Genomic DNA, 17,116 nt, shown 5'->3' with positions numbered 1-17,116 from the left:
CCCGCTGAGCGACTCCCGGCGCTCTCTCCACTCCCTACCGCCCTCGGACCCAGCAACAACCTGATCCCGCGCAAGCCTTCCCCCAGTCCAGAGCGACTCTCCTCTTGATAACGTCAACCAGCCGAGCGATCGATTCTGAGCCTGCGCGAAGCTCCTCGGCGCATCCAGTTAGATCCCGCTGGCGCGTGGGGCTGGACTTCCTCTCACGCCCAGGAAACTAGAAGGGCTTTTCCGCCGGAAGGAGAGTGGATTTACTAGAAAGGTGGGACATTGGAGTGGCGGTAGCGTGGAGGTAAGTCCGGTCTCTGACCACCCAGCGGAGCCGGTGACGGCAGCGTCCTGGTAGGCAGGCAGGCGTATCAGGTTTCAGAGGATGCAGCAGGGAAGGGGGGTAGAGGTGAGGGGTCGTTGCATCTGTCGCTGTGTGTATCTTTTGGGGGTTCAGCGCCACCAGCGATCTGGGCCTCGTTCATTGCGCTTACATTTCTCCACCTCATTTGAAGAACGAGCTTGGTAGCCGACGGAGCTGAGGTAAGTATAAATGTGGAAAGGAGAAATATGCACTCACCAGACTAGTTTGCAGTTTTCACATAGGTGGTGCCATCCTGTGTCCCATAAGGGCCTGCGCGAACCCAAACATTCTGAATCGGTGACGCCTGTTGGAGGCAGCAGCACCTGTTGCATTAATTTTAGAACACACACACAGAGCTGGTAATTCTTAAGCTTCCTGAATCTGCTGGCAGTCGTTTGGTGTCAGAAGTGAGTAAAACCATCTTGGTCGTCTTCCTCCTTTTAGCTCATACTGAAGCGTGGTGAGGGGAGATAGGCCGAAAGTTATACAACTTGTTAATAACAGAGCCGAGAGTGAAAGCGCGATTTCTTCATTTTCAGCCCGGAATTATTTGTTCTACACTATACTGTTTCTTTGCATTGCTAGACAATTTGTCTTTTTTTACGAAGTGGATGGGGAGTTGCAAGGAGGAGTGAAGAGGGTGAATGTACGTCTACATACAGTATAAATCCATGAAAGGCAAAATCAGCGTGTGTTAGTTAGAACTGTGTCAGTCATCTACATCTTCCATACTTTATAGATGGAGATGAGTCTGTCACGTCGCTTCTGTCATTTCACTTTTAGCAATAGATGTGTAGTAACAATATGTGAAGAAGGAACTTTCATTACCTGTTACACACATTTACACAGAGCGGCCTGGGGTTCACTGAACACGCTATGTGCTCACCCTAGAAAACTGATTCTGTAGAGTGCACTGCAGTCAACCCTCAGCTGTTTTAAGTAATCTTACATTTGGTGCTTATGTGGCTTAAGTGTCTTGTGCATTATTGCACTCATCTCTCTCATGTTATTGAAATGGAAATGTGTTGTAGGAAAGTGGCAAGCCTGTGAAGAAAATAAGTGAGCCTGAGGCCCAGAAAACCATACATTGGCAAATATTGAAAAACTGTTCACTTCACATAGGGGGTGTCTTAAGTACTGGGGAACTCATTCAACCAGATGTTCATTGTGGGGAAGCCATGAATAGCCTCCCTCTCCTGGGTTCAAGTGATTTTCCTGCCTCGCTCTCCTGAGTAGCTGGGATTACAGGTGTGTGCCACCATGCCCGGCTGATTTTTGTATTTTTAGTAGAGACAGGGGTCCCACCATATTGGCCAGGCTGGTCTTGAACTCCTGACCTCAGGTGATCTTCCCACCTTCGCCTCCCAAAGTGCTGGGATTACAGGTGTGAGCCACTGTGCACGGCTCCTATATAAACAATTTTCAAACTTGTTGGTCTCAGGAGCCACTAAACAGTTATTGAGGACTCCAAAGAGCTTTTGTTCATATGAAAATAGTTTTGACTTCACTAACCCCGAGAAGGGTTTTCAGAAACCCCCACAGAGACCAACTTTTAAGATATTTCAAAGAAATTTTAGATTATGTAGAGGAATGATTGCTGTTGTGATTGTGACATGAGCAGAAGTATCACCTTAAAAATGCAACAACAAGCACAGTAGCTTGTATTTCCAGTAGCTGTATAATTCCAGGCACAGAGAACACAAACAGATGTCCATTTTTAATTCTTTTGTTGTTTTTTTGAGACAAGACCTCACTGTCATCCAGGCTGGAGTGCAGTGGTGCGATCACAGCTCACTGGCAGCCTTGACCTCCTGAGCTCAAGAGCTCCTCCACCTCAGCCTCCTGAGTAGCTAGGGCCACAGGTGTGAGCTACCACCCTGGCTAATTAAAAAATATATATATTTTGTAGAGACAGGGTCTCTGTGTGTTGCTCAGACTGTTCTCAAACTCCTGAGCTCAAGCCGTCCTCCCACCTTGACCTCCTGAAGTGTTGGAATTACAGGCGTCAGCCACTGTGCCTGGCCTGTAATATTTTTCTATGCTTGGAAAGTTTATTATTAATCAGCTAGGATACTTCTCTACAAAAATACACATATATAACTTGAGATTTAAAATTTTCTCAGCCAGATGTGGTGGTTCACACCTGTAATCTCATCACTTTGGGAGGACGAGGTGGATGGATTGCTTGCGCTCAGGAGTTTGAGACCAGCCTGGGCAATGGGGCAAAACCCCATCTCTACAAAACCGCACCCAGCCATTTTGTATTCTTTTTATCCCATTACTTTTTTTTTTTTTAATGGTTTCAGACAGTGGTTCAGACCAGCTGCTAGAGAATCAAGGGCTAAGAATAAAAGACTACCAATTTAGTAGATTTGTACATGGACAAGCCACAGGCAGTTTTTCTTCTCACTCTCTTGGCCAGTTATCTCTTGCTTACCTTCCCCTGCCAGTAGCCGGTAGCATGTGACAGCCTCTATATTCCATCTCCCTTTTCTCCCTCTTCCAGAACTTAGATGAGTTTTCAATGGATAACTGTACAGAAACATACCCACTACTGAGTTTATAATAAATTGGTAAATGGTGTTTAAAATGCCTTACGTAGAAATCCTTGGTAGTTAGTTATATGTGGTTATTTTTGGGAAGTTGGCTTGCGGTTCTTTGAAGGACTGGGAACATGTATTTCTTTCTTTTGCATGTACCTATGTGTGTGTGCGTCAAAGTTTTATTTGTTCACCGGTGCTCTACACATTCAGAGAACCATTTCCAATAACGAACTATAGAATGATCCCTTTATTTCTGATTTAAAATAATGGAGCATAGGATCCCACTGTTTGAAAATTCTAGCCATCGGTCACTTTATAAGAAAAGGATGAAATTTCAGTAACAAGGGGTTTGTTTATCTGATTTCCACCCTACAGATTAATATATAAATTTGGCCAAAGTTGTTTGGGGGAGAGGGGCTGTTGTTAGGTACTGAGCTATAATACTTTGTTGCTTTGTATCACTTTTAAAATTGACTTTTAAAGATACTTGACATTTGAAAAAGAATCACCTTTGATCTTTCTAAATCCCTAATTTGACATTAACTTTATAGCATATGATTTATTCCATAAAGTCTTAGATCCTGAAACTAGCAGAAAGCCAAATACTCATGTTGTGCTATAAATATAGGATTGACAGTTAAGCTTACTCAGTAGTCAAGGGGGCAGCTTTCACTCACTAGCCTCCAGGGCATATGAACCAAATTTATGATTCAGAACATTTAAAATATACATGTTGAAGATCTTTGGGCTCTCGTAAGGATAGTCTAACTGTAATATATATTAAATGTGTCAAAGGTCTCTTGCAATGATGGGAAGAGCATTCTAAACCACATCTTTCCCATCCCCAGATCATTCTGTGCCCCCTCCCACTCTGCCTAGATTAGAAGTCACCATGGAGCACTGTTAGTAATGGGACTGTGTATCAGATCTTTAAGATGTATTGGGACAGAAGAAAGGTTGATATTTTGGGTTTTTTTTTTTTTTTTTTTTAGACGGAGTTTTCACACTTGTTGCCCAGGCTGGAATGCAATGGCGGCCATCTCGGCTCACTACAATCTCCGCCTCCCTGGTTCAAGCGATTCTCCTGCCTCAACTTCCTGAGTAGCTGGGATCACGTGTGCCCGCCACCATGCCCAGCTAATTATTGTATTTTTAGTAGAGATGGGATTTCATCATGTTGGCTAGGCTGGTCTAAACTCCTGACCTCAGGTGATCTGCCCGTCTTGGCCCCCCAAAGTGTTGGGGTTACAGGCATGAGCCACCGTGCCCAGCAGATTCATATTTTAATGTTTCCTTCTACTCCCCAACCACACACAAATTTGAAAGCTGCTTTGCTTTCTAATAAAGAGACTTTTCCTTTGATTTGGAAGATAATTTGATGTCTCTTTTCTCTTTGCAGGTATATGAGCTCCCTGAAAGCACGAAGCAGTTATTTCCATCTTCAGATCATTCAGAGATTATGAAGGCACAAACCCTGCCTTCAATTTGCTTATAGTCAAGTGGAGCAGACACAAGTCAATGATTGCAGTATAGCTACTTAAGTAATCTAAAAGAGGTGAGTGTGGCACTTAACCTCTCCTGGGACGGGGAGGAATAAGGCAGTGTTTCCAAGAGGCTATACAGGCATTAGGTAGACAAGGAAGGGGAGGTCCATTCTGGGTGCCTAGGACTCTGTGGCTGGTTTATATATTGCAAATGGTACAAAAAACAATGTTGAGTATCTTTTACCTTTCTCCAAAGTACTGGTCTTACTTTTGGATAGTGCTTCTTGTTTTTTCCTTCCCTCTCCCTGGCCCTATCACCTTTAAATTAAATGAATGTTTAATTTAAATGTTTAATTTAAACATTCATTTAGTAGGAAGGAAGTAGGAGGGTAAGAATCTTTCTGGGTGGCAGAATAATAGATGGGTCTACAAAGAGCAATGTATATACCCAGTAAAGCCATCTCTAAAACTGTGTTTCTGCATTGTTATAGTGCACAGTTGGGAAATCTCAGTTTTGTTGGTTGTGTATTTTCCCAGTGAATGGATTATATTCCTTTCTGCAATCCAGTCTGTTTGAATTTAAGGGCATCTCTTAAATTCCTTTCAAGCAAGAGACCTAACATTTAAACTTAGGAATGAGAGTAGGAGAGACAGCAAGATTAGAATCCAAGTTCATACTACCAAAACATTTTTATTGGCTATGTCTGAGTGACTACATGTTGTTTGAATCAGCTGGAGGCTAATTTGTAACGTTTCAAATAAATGATAGTTTAATTCCTCCAGGATTTGAGTAAGGTGAAAATAGAGCTAAAAACCATGATTCGGTCACATTCTGGCAAAATGAAAAAGCAATCAATTTGGGCTTTTTTTTTTTTTTTTTTCCTGGAACTGATGATAGCAGAAAACAAACAATGAAATAGTCAGACATGATATACTTGACAAGAACCACCACCTGTTCAGTAGCAACTCTAAAATAAGTACTAACTTAGGGGCAGTTGTTGTGCCCAGGTCATAGTCATACTCCTTCCAGGGGACTTCCGGATGACAGAAAAGATGCTGACCAGCTGGGGTCTTCTTTCCAAATAACAAACACTTCTCTTGCATTTAGATTAATTAACCATTGGTTACAGTGAAACAAGCATATGGACAGAGTTAATCTCCTATAGCTTGAAGTTATAAATTATCTTTATTTGAGTATCTTGACATGGTAAAGGACAGTGTTTTAAAAGTCGGATTTGGTTATGTTCTTCTGGAGACTAAGAAAATAGAGTCCTTGAAATCAAGCTGACTCTGCTTTTAGCCTCCTAAATGAAAAGGTAGATAGAACAGGTCTTGTTTGCAAAATAAACTCAAGGCCTACTTATCTACCAACAGCAATTATATGCTTTCCATTGTCTTTCTATAGAAAATAGGAGTAGTACATTTATAGATGAGAAAACTGCAGAAAGACATAGTGAACATGTGAGAATCTTGCTCTACTAATTGATAGGAAGGTGACTAGAAATTGGAGAAGTTGTCTTGGTAAGTTGAGGAGAGGACTTTTCTTATAGTGCAGTATGGTAGCTGAACCTGCTTGCATCAAGACCAATACAGTCTTATTTACAGAATGCCACATCATAGTGAATTGTGCTGTGGACAGCTTCCAGTGTGTGAGTTGTGGAAGATGATGATTTTAACAGATTTTGGAGGATGAGAAGTATTAAGAAAAAGGCCCCACTGCCCATGCATTTGCTCTGCTTTTTACTTTTGACTAAGTATACACTTCAGAAATATCTTAGTGGATGTATACAAGTGATTGTGTGTCATTTGAACCAGCAGGAAGTAATTTATTAAACACACTTTTCTAAAATAAAAGTCATTTAATTTTATCAGAAACCAGTGTCATTTTAGTTTGCAAGTCTCAAACCAACTTTCCAATTGACTGACTTATAAGGGTGCCTTAAATTCTTAATACTGCACTCTGTGTTACTAAACCCATGTTAGTTTACACCAAGATTCTGTGGTAGTTTTACATATTCTTTTTCCCCTTTGTTAAGGTGGGGAGGCCACAGCTTATGTGAATTGACTTTCTTAGGAGTTATAAAGTGATACAGGTAAAGCTAAGAAAAGAACAGATTTTGATATCTTTTGTTTTAACTGTCCAGTGTTAGGGATTGTGGCTACAGTGGTCTAATTTTTAAAAACTCTTTTTTTGCTTTGTTTTTTAACAGACTTATCAGCATGTTGCAGGTGAACATGGCCTTGAGGTAAATCCTGTCCCTTGTTGAATACAGTTTCAGTAGATTGTTTATAGTAGTTTAAGGAATTGGAATTTTTTTTACAAAAACACAGAAGTTTTGTTTGGTTCTGTTCTAGATGTTTTTCTTCTAAATAAATGAGAAAGATGTTTCAACAAAGGCTCTTTATGCTGAATAATTGTGATGCTTGAAGTTCCTAATCTGCCTTAAGTGGATTTGTCTGACATTTGGTGTAAATGTCAGACAGTTGTAGACAGTTTTTTCTTGGTCAAATAAAAATTTAATTAAAACTTTACAGGTGTCGAGTTTTTAATCCATTTATCCGTGTTCATATTAACGTGTAGTATTCCATAAAGCCTATTAGAACCCTGAATTCAAACTTGCCTTCTCTGTGATATCCTGTTTCTTACTTGGTAGTTTCTATTTCAGTAGCTGAGAACATTTTTTAATATACATATATGTATCTTTTGTTTGTTTATAACTGGAACCATTTCTGTGCTTACATCTGCTGTCCCTTGTTTCAGAGTAGACAGTCCAGCTTGGCAGGCTAGGTATGTGTGTGTATAATGAGTTATTAAACTGTCAGTGTGAACTGTTAATTCAGGAATCTGAGCTGCCATTTATACCAGTAGCCAGAGTTTAGTAGAAGATGAGAGTCTTTCAGTTTGTCAGGCTTTGCATGTGCTGGAAAACATCAGAGGTTTTTTTGTTTGTTTGTTTTTGAGACAGAGTTGTGCTCTTGTGCCAAGGCTGGAGGGCAATGGCACAGTCTCGGCTCACAGCAGCCTCTACCCCCGGGTTCAAGCAATTATCTTGCCCCAGCCTCCTGAGTAGCTGGGATTACAGGTACCCACCACCAGGTCTGGCTAATTTTTTGTATTTTTAGTAGAGACAGGGTTTCACCAGAAAACATCAAAGTGGACTTTTTTTAAAACACAAAACCTTAAATGATGAGATTAGGGCATATCTGGGTTTAGAGGCATCCGTGGGACGTGATACTGAATTGTAATTGCTTCACAAATGGAATTATTCTGCAGCTTCACTCACAAGCTTTGAAAATGCTATGTGTGCAGAGCTTAAGTGGCAACTGGAAACTTGAACAGGAGAACCAGGAATGTAGCTAATGGAGTTGGGCATTGAGCTCACAGAATGGCCTGGGGGCAGTGAGGCAGGATGCCTGAAAGCTGCCTAGCTAGAGATCAGTCTTCCTTCCCGTCCTCAGCTTTGCCCTCTGGTGGGCTGTTAATTTCTTTTAAAAAATCGTTGTTCATTTGCTAATATGCCACAGATGCCCTTCTGTTCTTTCACGCTGCCTCCATTCCAGGTTTTTTCCCATTTCTTGGCCATAGGTCCTTTGCTATAGTTTTGAAAGAGCCCTGCCATCCTTCACATGGAGAGCAGTGAGAGGCCAAAGAGCAGTGGCTGAAGAAGATACTCATTTATTCAACAAATACTTGGTGACAGCTGTTGTGTGTTAGCCCTTGGGGATCTAGCAATTAACAAAACAGGCACTGTCCCTGCCTTCGTGGAATTGGGCATTATAGAGGTAATTTCAAAATTAGAGAGTGGTGCATACTGTGTAGGAGTGGAAGAGGGTGTTATAAAGAGTACATAGTGGAAGGGACCTCACCACAGTGCTGCTCACTATTGGGAAAATGAGGGTAGAAGACGTTGAGAAGGGCACACAGCTTCCCTGGTTTTCTACAGACAGCCTCTCGCCTTCTCAAGTATATTATTGGCTGACTCATGAAATGCATGAGTGTACTGGGGCTGCTGGAGCCATTAAGACTACCCTCCTCATCTTCCAAGCTCTCTAGGTTTTGGAAACTCATATTTTGCATATACACAACTACAGTTTAACAACTTTAAAGACTTTTGAGTTCATTTAGTCTGAGCCTTTATTTTACAGCTGGGCCTGGTAATGACTATCTTAGCAGCACACAGGACTAGAATCCAGGTTGGGTGAAATGAGCGCCAGCACACCATTCTGCCAGATAATAACATGAGCCATAAATTGTGCTGGGCACATGGTGCTTAAATGCCATGTTCAGCCAGCTAAGGCGTGATTGGCTGCAAGAGGGGTAGGCATGGAAGACAGGAAACTGGACATCAGAATGTTCTAATAGAAAGTGACATGTTTTGGCATTGAAATGCCATTATGTACCTTTAGACACCCAGGGGTTTCCAAAGAAAAACAGGGATGCACAAATTCGTGAAGCTGACAACTAAATGTGTATAGATGCTGAGAAAGGTCCACATTGAAAAATGACAACTTGGAATTTTCATAGTCTAATAGAATGCCAATCTTCTTTGGAGGAACTGTTATTCTTATATCCGGAGTTGTTCTGTTGTGCAGAAATTCATACCTGTGCCTGAAAATTAAATTTGACATAATAAAGTTTCAGTAATTCTATAGATTTACTATTTATAGAACATTTCATATTAATTTTATTGATAGTCCTATGATTTTGCTACTTTCTAGTATTAAATGACTACCAAAGTGACAAGCCATTTCTAAAACTATATTCTCTAAACTATCTCTTTTCTAAAATTTGTCCTAAGAAACATTTTCTTTTTTTTTTTTTAGACGGAGTCTCACTCTGTCACCCAGGCTGGAGTGCAGTAGTGCTGTCTCAGCTCACTGCAACCTCCACCTCCCGGGTTCAAGCGATTCTCCTGCCTTAGCCTCCTGAGTAACTGGTATTACAGGCATGTACCACCAAGCCCAGCTAATTTTTGTATTTTTAGTAGAGACCAGGGTTTCACTGTGTTGCCCAGGCTGGTCTTGAACTTCTGAGCTCAGGCAGTTGCTCACCTTGGCCTCCCAAAGTGCTGGGGTTACAGGTATGAGCCTCTGCTCCTGGCCGAAACATTTTTCAAACATCATTTTTTCTCTAGTAACCTCTTAACCTAAGAAATTTACCTATAGCATCCTGAACTCTCTTGCATCTAAACTAGCATAGGAATAGAACATGTTTTTAAAATTTGGATTAGACATTTGAAACAGGGAACCTTGTGATTTTCCATGTGATAAAATGGGCCTCTTGGCATAAGCTCTTCTCTGCACAGTTACTCCAATTCTTAAACTTTCAAATTGAGTGGGGAGCCAGTGGGCCTGTTACCAATCAATATTATATCACTATCCGTGCTCTGCATCCTGTGTACTTTGAAAAATGGCAGAAACCAAAACCTGTCACAGGAATTTCCTAACCCTGCTACCTACAGATACTTGAAAAGCTTTTTGTGTCAACAGGCTAGTCTAGGCTGCTGGGATGAACACTTGGAATACGATCTAAACATGTCAGAGGAAGCCAGCCTGTCTCTAGCCCATTTCACCTTATTTTAACTAAGCAGCTGCCAGAAGCTATATGAGTCCTTTCCTGTACTTTCTCTCCCACCACCAATGGAGTCTAATACTATGAGCCAAAAATGCAAATCTGCTAGGAGACCTTATCCTAGGATGCCTTACCTTCATTCTCCATTTGTAACATGTGCGCGTGCGTGCACACACACACACACACCCCTACATCTGTAAGAAACTGGATTGGCTCCAGCACTTGGCCTGTAGCTTTTGCCCTTCCTTTGTCTTCCATCCCTCTTCTATTCTCTCTTCTTACTCCCCTTATTCCTCACCCTACACACGGACTTCTAGGCTTTCTTTATGCTCCCTTAGTTTTACTCTGCCCCTTGTTCTTGCCTTTCTAAAGAAGAGACTTTGATCTTTAGCCTTACTTCAGGCAGAATCCCCAAATAAAGTATCTGCCTCAGTGTATAGTAATTCTTGCATTCCCCAAACTGGGTCTGAAGTTTAGTAGATTTCATTAGTGTCCTCATCTGTTATCAGGGGGAAGTTGGTCTTCCCACTTATGCTTGGGCATGAATAACCATGATAGAGGACCATGGGCAGAGAACATTGGATGAACATTAATAGGATTCATCAAACCAAGGAGGGTCAGAGGCCCCATTTTACAAGGTGTGATGGGAAAGCAGTGTGGGGTCTTGTTTTTCAGTTTTTGAGGTGAAGGAAGGTTGTTCTAAGTCTGAAAGTTTATTCATTGACCTGGGCTGCATGAGACTTTTTTTCCTACTATATGGAACTACTCCATGTGTAAAGACAGAGTGCCCAGCAGCAGGAGCAAACCAGAATTAGCCATAACTACTAAGCCTCTTGCCCACATTCACTTAAAAAGATGGAACTGGGGCTTCAAAGCAAACTGTATTGGCTTAATACTAAAGGTGAACAGAAATGAAAAAATCAATCACTTAAGTGGTTAGGAATGAACTCTTTGGAGCCAGACTGCTTGAGTTTGAATCCAAGTTCCAAATCCATGTCGTTTGGATTATCTAATTGCTGTGAGGTGTGGTCTTTTTATTTTTATTCTTTTATTTTTGTTTTTGTTTTTGTTTTAGAGAAGGGGTCTTGCTATATTGCCCAAGCTGGCCTTGAAGTCCAGGGCTCAAACGATCCTCCCACCTCACTCTCCTGAGTAACTGGGACTACAGGTGCACGCCACTGTACCCAGCATTCTGATTTTTAAAATGAGATAACACAATTGTGAGAAGTAAATGAGATAATGCATGTAAGAGTACTTGGCACATAATTCTCCATAAATTTTAGCTATTTTTAGCTCAGAGAAAAGCTGCTCTTTCTCCTCTTACTTGGACTTTAGGGAAAATGACTGGCAGCAACTCCTGAAATGTCTTAGAATATTTGTAAAACATAACGTGTGTCTTAATTATTGCTAGTAAAAAGGTCTTGCTGTAATCTTTCAAAAACAAATTTTAATTGTGAGTATCCAGATTTTACTTTACCTTGATGATGCAAATGTGTGCCTCATGCACCAGGAGAGGCAGTTTGCTCCCAGATCCTCCTGTTTAGTGACATCTTCAAAGGCCACACCAACTGTATAGTCCAAATGCTCATCCACCTCCACCTCCCAGTAATGGTGCCCTCGGACTGGAATTAGATTTCCCATGACAGCAACACACCTGGTTTTAGAAAGTGGAAGCATGTGTGATTTGGGGTGCCCCAAGCCTGGCTGTGCAGGTCAGTGAAGCCAGCTGCTGGGATCAATCAGTCGGTGGTCTACCAATGTGGTGGTAGGTGCTTCTGGACACTTAACTTGTAAAAGCACCCTTAGCTCTCAAAGCTCAGTGGGCTGATGCTGAAGATTAAAGAAGATTATGATACAGCTTGGTAATGGGAGAGGAGGAGGCACTAAACCAACAGAACAAGTTTTGTTTGCTCTTTAAAATTGTTGGGGCTTTTATAGAAAAAGGTTTGGTTCACTTGTTCATAAAAAAAGAAAAGGGTTGAAAATATACAACACAGCACAGTTAAGGGAACCATAAGCTTGAAGTTCACCACCATTGCTTATTGTACTAAATGAACATGGAAGGCCTTTGAGGTAGCTATCATGTTAGGGATGACTCCTGGAGGAAGACAATAATTCAGAGGCCGGCCCAAGAAGAACAAGATAGCAGATTCCTCACAGATCATTAAAATCTACCTCCTTACCCCACTGCTGCTGACTGGGCAGGGCCCTGGACCCCTTTATTTGCACGTCAGGGGAGCCGGCTCCCCCCTTGAATGTACCAGACCCTGGGGGGGGTCACTGGGCCCTAGATTTTTGGGGGGTCACCAGCCACTCCAGGGGCAGGGACCATTTCTTCATTTTCTGAAAGCACTTTAATGATTCCCCTTTCCCCAAACTCCAGGGAATGGAGGGGGGACCCCGCCAGCCAAAACATTCCCCCCTTTCCCAACCCCCATCTCCTCCTCTTCTAGCCCATGCCCTTCCCCGGTGGAGGAAGGGAGCAGGGAGCCCTCACTCTCCATGCCCCTTGCTTGCATCTGTATATAGTGTGAGCAGCAAGTAACCCTCCTCCTCCCTCCCCCCACCCCTCCTCAATGTAGTGGCCTTGGATATCCTGTTTGTTAATAAAGACAATTCAACCAGCAAAAAAAAAAAAAAAAAAAAAAAATCTACCTCCAAGGTTGCACTGGGAACAATTATACTGACAAAGGTTAGAGTACTGTTTTGTTCTACATCAGCAAAGTATCAACACAGGAAAGTTTTCAGTGAAAATCAAATTATATTGGTATCTCCAAAGTGAATGTTCTACCTACCTTCTTCAGGAGACTCCTACATTAACCAAAATATATATAGCCCTCAACATCCCTAGAAAGATTTGTTCAGTTTAAAATTTTCTCTTTACTCTCAAAACCCCAAGTTCTTACTGCCCAAGCAAAGCTTTGGGAAGGAGGTTGCATGTTGGTTAACTTCTACCTCGGTTACGTCACCTATAAAATGAGGCCATCTCTGCTTCAAGCTCCGGACTCACATTTCCACCTGTTGTTTCAAATTCGGAATGTCCCAAATGGAAAGTCATATTCCCACCCCTCTTATCTACCAAAGTTTGGGGTGTAGTGGGGAGGGGTACATACTTCTCACATCTCCATTTTGGTTAATATAGTCATTATCTACCTGATAACCCCTTGGCAGAAAACTAAGATGGGAATAATGTAGTGGCTACAAGGTTACCTTCTAGTTTGATTCCTGCTTCAACCCTTAATAGCATTATACTCTTGGGCAAGTTACTTCTCTGTGTTTTAATTAGTTTTCTCATCCGTCAACTGGGATTGATAATAGTACAGACCTCACAGGGCTGTTGGGATGATTGCATGAGATGAAGTATATTTAGCACTTGGTAAGCACTTTATAAATATGGCAATATGATAGTCCCTGACTCATCTCCCTCTCTGATGCCCTTTAAACAGGTGACCAGCTAGCCTTGTTGGTTTTATGTGCTCAACAGCTGTTGACTCCACTGGTTCCTCTCACGTACCCTACTGCATAGTTAAGCCCTCCATAGTCTCCTCTCTGGTCTCCTTGTTTCCTATCTGCCTTTGCCTTTCCTTTTCCCTCTCCCTCCCCAACTCATGTTCTACCATGCACTGAAATCTTTCTGAAATGTAATCTGATCCTGTTCCCCTGCTTTAAATCATCCAATAATTCTCACCACATAGAGGATAAAATCCAAACTTTTATTGTGTATGTACTGGACTTTCTCTGACTTTCCTGCCTCATCTTCCACCTCTTCCCATCGTGGACCCTATATTGCAGACATACCAAATTCCTCATATTTCTCCAAACATGATCTTTTTGGCTTCTTTCATATGTACACGTACAAAGCAACTATCTGCTTTGTTGGCCTAGAGAACTCCTATTTATCCTTCATGCTTTTGTCCTTCCAAGTCTTTGTACTTGGGGCTCCTACAATGCTTTGTCCATAAATCTACCTTACCTTTAATGTGTGTGCCTTTTGCATGCACGTCTCCTTCGCTTGAGATCTGAGTCTTAGGTGGGCGAGGACTGTATCTTTATCTCTTTGTCCCCCAGGACAGCACAATGTTTCACAGGGCAACAGCTACATTGGCAACTGGATATTAAAATGGGACTGTCTAACTCAGCTTAGCTGGATCCCCAGAAGCCAAGAACCAAACGATACGTGTAAAGAACTCCTGTATTTCATGGTGAGATGTTAGAAATAGACTCCTAGGCAGAAGTTTAGAAGGAGAGAGCCAAAAACTGGGTTCATAGCTTTTCAGTGTAATAACAAAGGGTTGAATCTGAAGATGCTTGAGGCTTTGCCCAGAGAGCTTTCTTATTCACACAAAGGAAGAGTGAAGTAGCAGTGGCCTCATCCAAGGTGTGTGTTTTCCCAGGACCAGGTGTGACTGGCAACCACCACAGGGATGCTGTCTTAGTGCTGTTTTTGAGGGGGTCCTGTCCAAGAGGGCTTCTGCAGGGGTCAAGGAGACCTCAGCAGAAAGATGCTAGAGTTGTGTGGATGCAAAGGTTGAAGGGTAGCAAAGGGCCCCTGGAGGGAGGGGGACTGCCTGGGGCCCACAGCTGTGGTCAGAGGGGCTTATGACAGTGCCCATGAGAGTAGCTTTAAACGTTGCTTTGGTGCCAGTCAGGCAAGACCTTTATTGCTGCTTACTCCTCTCTACACCCTACAAACCTGGGTTGAAAGGGCAGAGGAGGAAAGGACAAAATCTTTTCCTCTGCACCTGCTCTTTCACACTGACACTTGCATACAGTAGGTGCTTAACCCATGTGCGATAAAAAGGCCAGCAGGAAGCCAGGGTCAGAGGAAGAGCCAGCTGAGGGGACTATCCAGGACCTAGGTAGGGAGGCTGGATAGTTTTCCATCAGCGGCCCTTCCAGCCCTAATAGGAGAGCCCCTTTGCTTCCCTAGAAGATCCTCTTGACTCTAAAAATCAACCTACCAAGAACTATTTTTGCCCTGGATATCAGGAAGCTGAGAGGCCATATTTGTGTTAATCCTAGAAACTGAATTAGCCCTTGAAGTTAACCTGTGTCCTTTCTTTTCTCCCATTGCTTTGATTTTTCTATTTCAGTATTTTTATTTGCCCCTTATTTTGTCTGTTAACTTTGGAAAGAAGTAAGGAATATGTAAGTAATTTCAACATATGTTGTGTACCAAGCTTTAGAAATAGCTGGACCAGCCAGCCAGCTTCTTTGGTGGGCCACCCCGCCCACAGGTCATGCACCAGCACAATGATGGTTTTCCCCTCACTTTGGAACCGTCTCACTCCATGGCCAGTTTTCTATCAGGAGTTTTGCTATAAGGTACCACAGTGCAGGAGAAAGAGCACTGGGCTAACCAGTGGGAAATCTAGGTCCTTGTTTCTGTTCTCCCACTAGCCCACAGCATGACCCCTGTGAAGCAGAGCAGAGTCTGGGGGCAGGGAACATAAGGACTTCCTAGAACTAAATTAAGCGGAAAAACCCCAACCTTTGAAGTCCAAGTAAATAACTTTGTATTTCAGCTGTGGCAGGAAACATACTCTTCATTTGCATAGGGTGTACACCGAGTAAATGACTTTGTAACTTCACTTTAGCCTCTTCATATGCATAGGGTGTACACCAAGTAACCAGTGGGAACCTCTAGAGGATATTTAAACCCCAGAAAATTCTGTAACCCGGCCCTTGAGCCGCTTACTTGGTCCGTTCCCACCCTGTGGAGTGTGCTTTCGTTTTCAATAAATCTCTGCTCTTGTTGCTTCATTCTTTACTTGCTTTTTTTTTTTTTTTTTTTTTTTGAGAAGGAGTCTCACTCTGTTGCCCAGGATGGAGTACAGTGGCGCCATCTCCGCCCTGCGGGTTCAAGCAATTCTTCTGCCTCAGCCTCCCCAGTAGCTAGGATTACAGGCACGCGCAACCACGCCCAACTAATTTTTGTATTTTTAGTAGAGATGGGGTTTCGGCATGTTGGCCAAGCTGGTCTTGAACTCCTGACCTCAGGTGATCCATCTGCCTCAATCTCCCAAAGTGCTGTGATTACAGGCGTGAGCCACCGTGCTTGGCCTCTTTCCTTGCTTTGTTTGTGCGTTTTGTCCAATTCTTTGTTGAGAACTCTAAGAACTTGGACACCCTCCACTAGAAATACCTGTCCCACCCTCATGACCACTGGCTGCTCCAGCTCTGGCAGCCTAAGACCCGGGGACCATGCCCTCCCAGGGGACCGCGCCCTCCCCTGACCTCGCCCTCCCAGGGGGCTCTTCTGCCGGCACCTGCCCGACCCCTCTCACCCACACTCCTCTGGGTCCCCTCCCCACTAGGCTCCCCTCTCCTCACTCATTTCCGGGATTCCTTTTCCCTCAAGGCTGCCTCCATGCCATATTCGGATTTGACCTGAATAGCAGGGCACCTTCCGGAAGTTCACAGAACGCCCTTGTGAGAGGTTGACAAAGTACCTGGTGAAGCGGGTGTCGCTGGATGACAGCTCCCTGGCGGGGATTCTCCTTTCACTTCGTACGACCGTAAGTCCATCTTCAGAAATGATCAGCCAGGGATGGCAGGTGTCCTTGTTTAGGCGAAAGTAGCTTCCTGTGGGAGGAGGAGCACACAGAAGACCCGCAGCCAGTCACTTGATTTCTCCCCGTGGGTGGTGGTGGCCGGCTTAGCTTCGTGTGGGATACACCTAAGCCTGGACCTGGCCTAGTAATAGGCGTCCCGTTAACAAAGATGGCAATTAACACTCATTGGGCAGTCTTGTGTGTCTAGTATGCCCTACAATCCTCACTACGACCCTTAGAAACAGGTGTTACTATTTCCATTTTGAAGTTGAGGAAATGGAGGCACAGGGCGGTTAAGAAATCATCTGGCAAATGATAGAACTTAAACTTGAACCCCAATCCCCTCTGATTCCAGAGGCTGTGCTCTTCACCTCTAGCTGTAATGCCTATATATGGATAAGAATGTCTAACCTATTTGCCAAGGGAAATAGGAATTGAGGGACTTCTTTTTTTGTTTTTTGTTTTTTGAGACGGAGTCTCGCTCTGTCACCCAGGCTGGAGTGCAGTGGCGCCATCTCGGCTCACTGCAAGCTCCGCCTCCCGGGTTCACGCCATTCTCCTGCCTCAGCCTCCCAAGTAGCTGGGACTACAGGCGCCCGCCACCACGCCCG

General features: G+C 43.2%; 1 protein-coding gene and 1 long non-coding RNA gene across 3 annotated transcripts in view; one reads left to right on the top strand and one right to left on the bottom strand.

Moving 5' to 3' along the window:
- Positions 1-223: 223 nt before the first annotated feature.
- Positions 224-6,911, top strand: LOC105554284. 2 transcript variants are annotated; one of them, XR_001008301.1, is made up of 4 exons: positions 224-531; positions 4,295-4,450; positions 6,416-6,472; positions 6,590-6,911. It is a non-coding gene; the product is annotated as an uncharacterized LOC105554284 (long non-coding RNA). The 2 variants fall into 2 exon arrangements; XR_001008302.1 differs by lacking the exon at positions 6,416-6,472.
- Positions 6,912-8,497: 1,586 nt separating this feature from the next.
- FSD2 (fibronectin type III and SPRY domain containing 2) overlaps positions 8,498-17,116 on the bottom strand; it is a 60,513-nt gene continuing 51,894 nt past the window's right edge. The window contains exons 12-14 of the mRNA XM_012000674.1: positions 16,404-16,536; positions 11,429-11,605; positions 8,498-8,988 (exon numbers count right to left, since the gene is read on the bottom strand). Of these exons, the coding sequence (XP_011856064.1) occupies positions 8,736-8,988; positions 11,429-11,605; positions 16,404-16,536 (563 nt within the window). The 3' untranslated portion in view covers positions 8,498-8,735. The remainder of the gene's footprint in view (positions 8,989-11,428; positions 11,606-16,403; positions 16,537-17,116) is intronic.

This window comes from Mandrillus leucophaeus, unplaced genomic scaffold, assembly GCF_000951045.1.
Source record: "Mandrillus leucophaeus isolate KB7577 unplaced genomic scaffold, Mleu.le_1.0 Scaffold639, whole genome shotgun sequence".
In the NCBI taxonomy this organism is placed as follows: domain Eukaryota; kingdom Metazoa; phylum Chordata; class Mammalia; order Primates; family Cercopithecidae; genus Mandrillus; species Mandrillus leucophaeus.
The sequence above is the reverse complement of the archived record's forward strand: the minus strand, read 5'-3'. Positions and strand labels throughout refer to the sequence as shown.